At 40.3% G+C, this 10,791-nt stretch overlaps 1 protein-coding gene across 1 annotated transcript in view; it reads left to right on the top strand.

Moving 5' to 3' along the window:
* Positions 1-5,052: 5,052 nt before the first annotated feature.
* GRHL2 (grainyhead like transcription factor 2) overlaps positions 5,053-10,791 on the top strand; it is a 53,029-nt gene continuing 47,290 nt past the window's right edge. Inside the window, exons 1-2 of the mRNA XM_066548194.1 lie at positions 5,053-5,165; positions 10,377-10,566. Coding sequence (XP_066404291.1) covers positions 5,053-5,165; positions 10,377-10,566 — 303 coding nt within the window. The remainder of the gene's footprint in view (positions 5,166-10,376; positions 10,567-10,791) is intronic.

Here is a 10,791-nt window from a genome sequence, read left to right as displayed (position 1 = left end):
AGCAGTGCAGAGCACGCAACCTCAAGTAACAGCACTTGCTCCATTGCAGGTATGCCTGTGATCTGTTTCTGGTTAAGGCGTTTAGAGAATTTATAGGTGATAGGTAAGGGTTTGAAAAGGAAATGAAGAGTAAAGAAATCCCCTGTGCTCTCTATAGACAAGTGTAAACATGAGAAGACAAATACATTTGTTTCCAGAAGAGATGACCACATGGAATGAGATAATAGACTGGTGTGAGGAGTTTGCATGGGAGGGTTTTCAGTGTTTTTTTGTTTTTTTTCCTTTTAGGTTCTAATTATATCCTATTAGAACCTAATCCAGAGAGTAAATTATTCTCCTCCACATGGCCTTTCTTTTACTTAAAACTAGATCTTCCCTACAGGCAAGACTGGAGAGTGGAGCTCATTATTTTGAAGTCAGTTAATTTGTCAGAGTCATTGGATGTGTTTTTGTGGATCTTGTGCTACTAAAGTTCTGGTGTAGAGGACTAAGCAGGGGTGGGGATATAGAAGGTGTGGAAAAATACATTCTGTGGGACTCACCTTGCTAGAGAGGTGATAGACCCTTCTGTACTATGCAGAGCTGCCTGCAGTGTCTGTCTTGGGAGGGAGCAGTGGGGACAGGTTCTGTAATGCTTTAAGGGAGGAAGGTGGACAGGTGAAAATGCTAAAGAACCAGGTGTTTGATTCTAATGCTAATTGAGGAGCTTCGAAGGGGAGATTATCCTTGAGATAGGTGTACTATCTCCCTGTCTTTCCCTTTAGACTTTCTGCCTAAAGTGGGTCTTGTCTGCTTGTTTCCACAAACTCTGGGGTCAGGAGAGATAAGGCATGATTGCATATGCGTTTTTCAGAGGTAATACCGACTGAAGCAGGCTGTGGCCACTTGTTCCTGCCTCTGTTCCAACCTTTCAGCTGTGTCAGTAGAGCTGTTGTGCAGCTAGAGAACTGGCTCAGAGTTGATGTTATTTTTGACATCCGTTTTTCATTGGTCTAGGTTCATATGCAGCAGGGCTGCAAGCACATAACAGCTGTTAAGAAAATAACTGTTCAAACTATAATCTCTGCAGAAGGAAATGTGTCCCCCTCCCACTCTGAGTGTATTCTAGGTCTGTACTGCTGCTTCTGTTATTATCCAGTTTCCAGATCCTTTGAGGGGGAGGCTGAGGGACACAGGGTGGGAAGGAGTGAACATCCCTTTTGCAAGGTGAAAAGATTTTCTAGGGTACACTTCTGCATTTATAGGCTAAAGTTGTTCTTTCGTAGTATACAAAAATGTGATCAACACAAAACTCCAGAGTCACTGTTCTAGTGCATTAGTGGAGCAAATCAGTGAGCTTGCTACTTGTGAAACTTAACTAGGTTTTAGAAATTCACAGCACTTCTGTGAATGAGGAGCAGCAATTGTACAACCATGTGGGATCTGTCTTGTAAATGGCACAGTTGTGTCCCTGCTGCTCCCGGAGCTGTGTGAAGGCCCCGGTGGGCTGGGACAGCAGTTGCAGGAAGGGCAGGCTGGTGGCAGGCCCTGGCACGCTGGCTGCCCCGGCTCTCTCTGCGGGCTGCCCTGGCTCTCTGCTGCCTGCCTGCCCCCTGCCAGCCTCCCAACAGCCCAGGCTGTGCAGAGCTACTCAGGACACCAGGGAGCTGGGGCATGCTCTGACTGCCCGCATAAAGGACGGTTTGGGGCAGCCTGGGTCTGCAGCAGAAGGTGTGCATGTAGGTAAATAACTGAGTGGAGAGGAACCCGTAGGTGGGAATGGGTTCAGACCTGTTCCCATGTGTCAGTGGAGGCATGTTCACGTCCAGCTTGCTGCTTGGTAGTATCTGTGGCAGAAGTTGATACTGGGCTCTTCACAGGGTAATTTTGATTTACTGTTTTCTCCTCAGTGTGTAAATTTACTGCCTTCATAATATTTAACTTAAGCATCTAGTGCTGTAACAGAAAGGGGGTTTGTAATTTACAATGTGATTCTGTGTTTTGTTCTTAATTTTTTCTTGAGGGTCAAACACTTTTTCCATCAGCAGATATTAAGTAGCAATTAGGTGACAAATCAATTATTTTTTTTTCTCCTCAACCAATTGTCTGTATGGAGCATCCAGTGAGATTAATTTTCCAAAGTGTTCTCATCTGGGAATGAATGCAGAAACAGGAATTGGATGTGTTTGGTTCTTGTGCTTTTTGAATGCCAGACATACTGTCACAGATGTTCCCTAGAAAACCATTTCTGGGTAAGGAAGGTGAAAAATCAGCGTGCAGAACCTCATAGAGCTTGCAACCATAAGCTTAGCTAAGAGGAGTAAGAGTATCAAATGGTTAGGACTTGCTGTTGACACTACTGTCTCTCTGGCGCTGGAGTCTGAGACCAGGCTGAAGATCAAAGCCGAAGAGGAGGAGGGAGGGGATTTTCCCAGGTCGCTTTAAGTTGATTGTAATGGTCACATAACCTCTTCCCTGTGCAAGGGTCAGCAGGGACATCATTGTCCCTGTTTTGGCTGGGACATCTGAAGGGGAAATGATATTACACCAGTTGACATTTGTTGCCAAACATTTCACGAATATTAATCCAGTGCAGTGGTTACCTTAAGTATTTTTTTTAATTAGGAAGCAGCAAATTAAGCTGCTGTTCTTTGTATATACACAAAATAGCACTTTCAAATGCTGATCTAGGAATTAATCCTGGAGTGCATCTTCATTAGCTTTTTGATCATTGATTAGGACAGTACTAACTAGTTAAAAGAAGAGAAGTAATTACTTCAGACATCTTAGTATACAGGGATACTGTTCTGTTCTTCTACAGTGCTGACACAATAAAAAAGACAGTTGTTGCTTACACAGTGTTTAACCAAGGAAACTATATTAAATACATCTGAACTGTGAAGTCAAATATTGCAATGTATCTATAGCTTAAGAGTGTCTCAAACATCAAAGATTACATATATATTTCTTTTATATATATATTTATCTATTTATAGCTATATATTTTTATATATAGATTTGTTAATATTCCTAATTTGGAGAGGCAATGGTATATTCCTTAATGATGTATGTAAGTAGTTCTATAAAGTATATTTTTGGGTTTGTATACTTTTAAAAAATGTTTGTGGGAAATCTTGACTCCCAGCTCTGCATGTTCAAGTCATGTTTTCCTTCTAGCTACATAAAAGGTTTAATATCCTGAAAAAAAAGCAATCAGTGCTATCAGTGAAGAAACGATTCCATTTCCATTAACTCTGTGGAAGCAGTGAATGAACACGGACCACGGGGCCAAGGGTCAGGTTAAATTGTAGGAGGTCTGGGCAGCCTTGTCATGACCTGTTTTTAATTTTACAGCCTGCTTCTGGCTGCTTCAAGTCAACTAAAACAACCTCAGGTGCTATGCACACGAAGTACTCTTCTTAGGAAAACAGCATGGCCTCTCATGAAGCTACTAAATAATTGCTAATTCTGATCAACTCTGTCAGCTCCTGCAGAAATGCTATGACCTTCAGGTTTTCCTCATTTTGATTTTTTTACAAATGTGCTGAAACCTGTCATTTTTTTGAGAATCTTAGTCATGATTAAAAAAATAAAAGCAACAGCCTTAGTATACAAGTAACACATGATTATCTGGTGGAAATAATATTTTATTACAAGTGAAACAAAAAAAAGCCTCTGAAATCATAGATATAAAAAGTCTGTCCCGGGGTAAGTAATCGCCTCCTTGAACTAGTCCTCAGTAGGCATTTATTGTATGTATTTAATCCTTGTGTCAGATTTCTTTTTCATACTTCCTCTTTGACATAGTTAATAATAATTTTTTGTCAATGTTAATGAATCACCTATTTGTTCTAATCTCTTGATCACTACTGCATGCTCAAGTTATTTTGGTTCAGAGTAAAAACAAATAAAACTTCTACTAGGCATCTAATTGTTAAACTAGTCTGTTTTGCCATTCATTGTTGCTGTTCTTAATATATTATTTTACTTCCTCTCAGACCGTTTAGTAATGGTAAAATAATTTCTTGTAATCATTTCATGTGTGTAATCTTGTTCAGATTCATCTTGTGCTCAAAAAGTATAATTGTCCCAAAACTGCAAGAGTCCCAAACATGCATTCATTAGAAGGCAAAATTACTCAGCCTCTTTAATGGGAACTTTTTCCTTGGTATGGACTTGTGGGCCAGAGGGCATCTTACCTTTTTTTTTTCCTGGTGGTCTAAATGATTTGGTGTTTTGGTTTTTTCTTTTTCCTTCACTCTCAGTTCATTTTTGTGTTTATATAGTCACTGGATTAGGTTAAGTACATTTTGGAGATCTGTTGTGCTGGGAATGATGTGATTGTCAGCTCTGAAAGACAAAATGCTGAGAAACATGGGCCATAATTTTCCTGTTCATTAAATATTTATGCTCCTTTGTAGTTTTAACAGAACCCTATTATCTAATTGAAACAACAGTATTGGAGACTATTTAATTATACCTTTGGCAATAAATCCTGATGAGTCTCAAGTTTTGGATTTTTTTTTTTTTTTTTTTTTTTTAATCAAATAAATCAAAACTTGCAATGAGCCACACAAGTTGTGGGGTGGCTTTAAATTTTTTTTTTTGTTTTTTGCTTTTGTTTTGTTTTTAACTTGATGTCAAGTAGGCAAAGTAGTTTTCTGAAGGTAGTAAACTTGGGCCAAAACAAACAGTAGACTCTTTGAAACAAATGATTTAAAGTGCTAGGACTAGCTTTGATTTATACTTCAGGCAGAAGTTTATTATCTGGAATCTGAAGTTTAACTTATGCAGCTTCTGTGGGATCTGTCCTGCATTTTAAATGGTCATAGTACTTCATTTTGTGCCTATGAATTCATATGTATGTGCATTAGTTTTAAGACAAATTGCATGAACATCTGTTCTGGATCTCTTTTATAGTTGTCTTACAGCTGAACTAAGATTTGTGTAAATGTAAAATAAACTTACAGAGGGTTTGAGAACCACTGAAATATTTGTACGTGATCATACTCTGACCTTCTTACTGGTGTCAAAACTGGAGTGGGAACTTCTGCTCTATTTTCTGGTTCTTGGATGTGTCTGGAGCATGCTCCTGTACCTTTTGTCTCACCAAAGGAAACATGGGTGTTTTACAAGTTCACCATTTCTTTGACTTTGCACTGGAGGAAAGACCAGAGTGCACCGTGGTGTGTGATGCATGTCTGTGTGCAACAGAAGTGGTCCCTTTGCTAGAATCTTGTTTTAGATTTTGTTTCTCCCAGCATTTGCAGATTAGAGACAGTTGCCCTGGTCACCTTCTTATCATGGAACTAACAAGGAGCTTATGATAAATATCCTATGACCTTGATGTGCTGGGCTGGGAACAAGGGTGATGTGAGTCTGTCTTGCCTTTTCTAGTTATTTGACTAGTGCCAAAATTTCTGGATGTTTTATAACATCTGTATGGACCAAAGCCTTGTATCCCTTCTCCTGAAGGAACAGTTTGCAGATGATGTGTGCAGAAGTGCCTGGTGCTCTTTTGTCTCACCTGTGTAAGAATGGACAGGCTCAGGCCTGGGCTGAAACCTGGGAATTGGAGCCTCTCCCATTCTCCTGCCTCACACACATTGCTTGTGTGTTCCCATCTGGCACCTAGCCTCTGCAGGGAGGGGAAAGTCTTCCTGCATTGTCACAGGGTGAAGAAGTCTGCAGGTATATTCATGGAGCAGCTTGATTGTAACTTTGTTTTTTTAAGAACAAATGCAATGTCAAAAAAAAAAAAAAAAGAAAAGAAAAGAAAAAGAAACGAAAAAACCAAACAAAACAACACCCCACAGTTAAAAATGGAAATGCCTGGGCTGGGTGCCCACCTTGGCAGTTTAAACAATCTGCTTTGGATTTCAGGGTTGAATTTCCTGAGCAAGGCAAGAGATGTGGGGCAGGTAGGAAGAGGCTTTCTTTCCCACTAGTTCCAACTGGATCAGGTTGTAATGCTGAGCATATGATGCAGCAAGATGCATATGTACTTGATGCAGCATGGCTGCCTGAGTCTGCTTTATGTTCAGTGGCAGATACAGCTGAGAAGTTGAGGGCTGCTTGAGCTTTGCAAATTCAAAAGAAAGCTCTTGAGCATCAAAACTGGTTTTGAGAGACTGGCAGGCAGGACACCTTGTTTCTGAATAAAAAGGAAACTCTGGTCACCAAGCCTTTTACCACTGTTCACAAGTGTGTTAATGGGCAGTTCTGATTCATTGTGAGCTAATTCGCAAATTGCATCAAGTTGGGTGAGAATTTGCCTGTAGTAGGATTTTGTAGCCCCAAGGGCTGGCTCTTGTACGTTCATTATCTTTAATCCGAGGAAGAGCTTGAAAGGCTGGCCTTGTCCATTTAGCATTACTGATGTTAAGTACAATGTACCTTTCCAATTTACATTGCAGTAACTGAAATGAAACTAAGTTTTGGATATCTTTATATTTATATGCTACACTTGTATAGATTTTATGAAATTCTATATTCTTAATTGTAAAAAAGTTTAAAAAATCACTGTAACTGCTGTTAATTTGGAAAATTTATGTATGTCTTATGAAAACACACAAATCACTTTGGATGGTAAGAACAGGAAAATCTCTACTAAGCAGTGGAGGGAAAAAAAGATTTTGCAAAATAAAGGCCATCTGAAGTTTTAGTTTTGACATAAATGCTCCCGTGTCAGAGCAATCTGGCTCCTAGCTAGACCATTGCCCAGAAAATACCTTTCATTCTTGCACACTTACTACTGTTTGACATAATACAATGGAAACATTTTGCATTCATGAGGAGCTCAAGTGGTAGCTTGAAAGGAAACATTTACTTTTTAGATACCAAGTATCCTAATTCTTCATCTCTTTCTCCACGATAAAACGAGGATGTGCTTTCAGGTTGTACCAGTGTGTCCCGCACAGCTGAGTTCTGGTTAGCACACATCCTGACTCCCAGATAGAGGGGTGGTGGGCTGGCCCGGGTGAGGAATGGGCACAGCAGGCGTTGCTCTTGTTCTCTGCTCTTTTGCAGGTTTTTAGGTGTGGCTGGGGCTACAGCAGGTATTTGCTGCTGTTGTTGGTCAGGTTGAGTGGGAGTCTTTCAACCTTGGCCTATCTTTTTTCCTTAAGTGCGTAGTTCTTGGTGGATGTGTTCACTGATGGATTTTCAGCTTTTGATAAGATTCAAAGATCTATGGATCTACTAATTGCAGGTTCCAAGTTAGGCTTTTCTTTCTGCTGGGATGGTCAGGGCAGCTCTACAGTGGGATTGCTGTTACTTGTAGGTGTCACCCTTTGTCTTCCGCACTGGTCCAGGTACCACCGGAGTCACTTTCCTCCCTAGCAGCTGCCAGCTGTCATCAATTGCACAGCTGGAACAGCTGGGGCTGCCCTGGCATGGAAGTATGACTGACAAGACCAGGGAGCTTATCTGTGTGGAGCCTCACTTAGGATGCTGGGTTTTCTTGGTGTATATTAAAATACAGTGTATTTATCTCCTCTGGTTATGGAGGATTTTGCTCTGTCACATTTAGCTGAAATCGTCCAAGGAGGTTCAGCAGTTGTGCAAAAAGGAAAGGGAATGTGTGTGCATGCCCAGTCTCATTTCTTCAGAGAAACTCTTCCTCTCATCCAAACGGCCTTATTTAATAGAGAAGTTTTCTTTAAGTGGGCCCAATTGTTTTGGCTGACTACTTTGGCTATAATCTTTGAAATGATTGACTATGTTAAGTCATGATAATTAGCTCTGACCATTAACCTCCTGCAGAGCTGATTACAGGGATAGGGGTGATGAGGAAGTTTTTTATTTTTCTTAGTGCTATTGTTTCAGTCTGTTTGCAGAGTAAACACAATGAGTGTGGCAGTTGATTATGCTGCAGACCATCTCTCAAAGCAGAGGAGACAGATACTTTGCTTTCAAATGTGAAAACCTGAGTTTCAGGAAAAAAAAACATGTCTGAAGAGATGTTGGGAAGACTCTAAGTCTATGCACTTGTGCCTTTCCAACCATCCCAACTGCTTACTTACTGAGTTGCTGTTTCTAGAGCATTTATTCCCTTTGCTTTGGCTTCTCCCCAAGACAATCAGATATGCACCTCTGTGAGACTGCACTCTGGTCATTGCTTTAAGATCATCTTGGCTAAGTTAGAGCAACAGAGATTGACTCCTCCCCTCCAGCATTTTTACAGACAAGCACAGCCCAAGTCATAAAAGGTGTATTTTTAAAGGGATCTTGCTGTCTGACTGTAGTGCTCATAAATCGGTTATGACTGTTGCACACTGTGAGTGCTCAGAACAAAAGGCAGTTATTGATTTTAAGGGAAGATTGCTACAGGAGGAAGGGTGAGTGGGATTTTGTGCGTTGCAATGGGCAGCAGCCCATGCGGTGAAGCAGCCCAGATTTAGCTGAAGGGGAGCTTTGTTGAGGAAAGGAGAATCCTTGCTTGGAATAATTGCATCTGAGCCAGGGAGAATTGACTACTCCAGAGTGGAAACAGGTCCTCAGCTACCTTTGGCACAAACAGCAGGGCTGTTGCAAATCTGATTTGAGTTGCTAACAATAAGGTATTGAAAAGGCAGGCAGGCCTAGCAGTTGCCTCTGTATTTCCTTAGACTGCTAGTTTATGTTCAACCACACTTGCTGAAGCAAACCTGTAACAACACAAATGTATATGTGAAAAAAAGAGGGACAAAAATCTTCAGCAAAAGGCCAGGCAGAAGTGTTGTCAATAACCAAAAACCAACCAAACAAAAAGGTAGTTTCCAAAAATCCAGTTACTTTCTATGAAAGAAAAATAGAACCGGTACTGTAACTGGCTGTATTTTCTGATATGAAGCTATGAAATGCTCTCTTTCCCCCCAGAGCTCATAAAATTGTGCTCTGTGTACCAGATGGATTATTTTGTTTTTCATTAAATAAAGAAACTTGTAAACAGTGCTCTGTACCATAGAGATTATAATCTCTACCACCCCCCCTCTTCTTCCTTAAGCACTGGAGCACCAACTTTGCAGGTTGGATTTGCACCACAGCAGAGATCTGGTGCTACCCCAAGGTGCTGGTCACTGCAGCTTGGGGGCCAGGCAAGGCATGCTCCCAGCATCTGAGAGCATTTACTGGGTTCAGTTGTGCTTTTATCAAATCCTATTTCGGAAAACAAATAAAAGTCTTGTTTGCACAGTTTAAATGCCACTCTCTGTGCAACAGCAGCAGTTGGTTGGGTTAGATCTGTGGAGCTGGCACTGGTGCAGGTAAGCCAGAACAGAAAGAGGAGGCTGACTACTAAACTGGCTTTTATGTGGAAGATGGCAAAAAGTGTTTCATAAAAGTCACCAGGAATAACTACTAGTTTACCACTTGGTATATTTAGTTATGATACCATCTCTGCAACTTTCACATTTGTAAGGTGTAATGTGTTAAAAGTTTTGTTGTCATAATTCTAACTTGAGCCACAGTTCTTGACAGTGCTCTTGTAACACCCATGAAGCAGCACACTCCTCACTCCACTATTTCCCATGCCTAATCTGTTTGCCTACTATCTTATGCAACCTTTTTTTAATGCAGTTGTTTTATCAATAAGTTTATTGAACAGTTTGCAAAAGCAGGTGCTATTATCTTCATTTGTGTTTCCATTATACTGGAAATTTCAGCCATAGCTGTGGTGCGGTAGCTTCTCATGCAGTATACACGGGCACAGGTCAGTTTGCACCACTTCCAGGCTGGAGGAAACTGCTTTGGCTGCAAATGCCACTCACTGATGGTCTTGTGTGTGTTACCATGGGTTTGTAATTAGATGCAGTGAGTGATAAAGTGTGCATTGAGACCAAATATGTTTACTTCTGTCCCATCCACTGGACCTATTGCTCATGTCCTGGTACAAAAAACTTCTCTGAAATTACTGACAAGTTGCATTCTAAAAGCAGAGAATAGCTTAATTTTAAGGTGTACCCGCTTAATAAATGCTGAACTATACTCTGTTTAGGTGAACCCTAGATTAGTATTAGATGCTTTTTCTTGTTTTTCATTCATGTCTTATGTCAGTTAAATGTCACATTGTTTTTCCCTAATCAAGTGTACACATAGCAAGAATACTGGGGCAGAATGTTCTTATATTGTTGCTTCATTTTTTTCCAAATAGTTTTAAAATATTTTTGTAACTCTATTTGTATATTAGCAAAAATAAATTTGAATTATTATCACAAGATCTGCGCGCAATTGAATTTTTTTTTTTAAGTACTGAAGATAGCTAATACTGATAAATATTTATGTCACCAAGTGTAATACAGAGACACTTGCTTGATGTAATCATATAACTTTAATTGAGCTATTTGATGTTCTTTACCATGCCTTGTGAATAAAGTAACCCCTTCTGGATCACAATTTTATTCTTCCTGTCTATGCAGTAACAAGCGGCTTGTGGCCTTAGTGCCAAATGACACTTCATTCAACACCAGACGAGCCTACACCAGTGAAGATGAAGCCTGGAAGTCGTATTTGGAGAATCCCCTAACAGCAGCTACCAAGGCTATGATGAGCATAAATGGTGATGAGGACAGTGCTGCTGCTCTTGGCCTATTGTATGACTATTATAAAGTAGGTAATTCTGTCATTATCCCTCCCTGCTGCACTAGCAGGGACCACTCTAAGAGGCAACAAAAGAACCGGTTTTCAAAGAAAAAAGTCACTGCATCTTCTTTTCTCTCTAATGTTCCCATCATGCACCCATTATTTATAGAAAGCCTGTCTGAAACTGTTTTGATGTATTTAATTCTGGAGAGAAAAAAAACAATCTCAGAATTCCCATATTAAATTTTATAC

The sequence above is a fragment of the Molothrus aeneus genome, chromosome 1 (genome assembly GCF_037042795.1).
Source record: "Molothrus aeneus isolate 106 chromosome 1, BPBGC_Maene_1.0, whole genome shotgun sequence".
Lineage (NCBI taxonomy): Eukaryota > Metazoa > Chordata > Aves > Passeriformes > Icteridae > Molothrus > Molothrus aeneus.
Note: the sequence above shows the minus strand (reverse complement) of the source record. Positions and strands in the feature narration are given on the sequence as shown.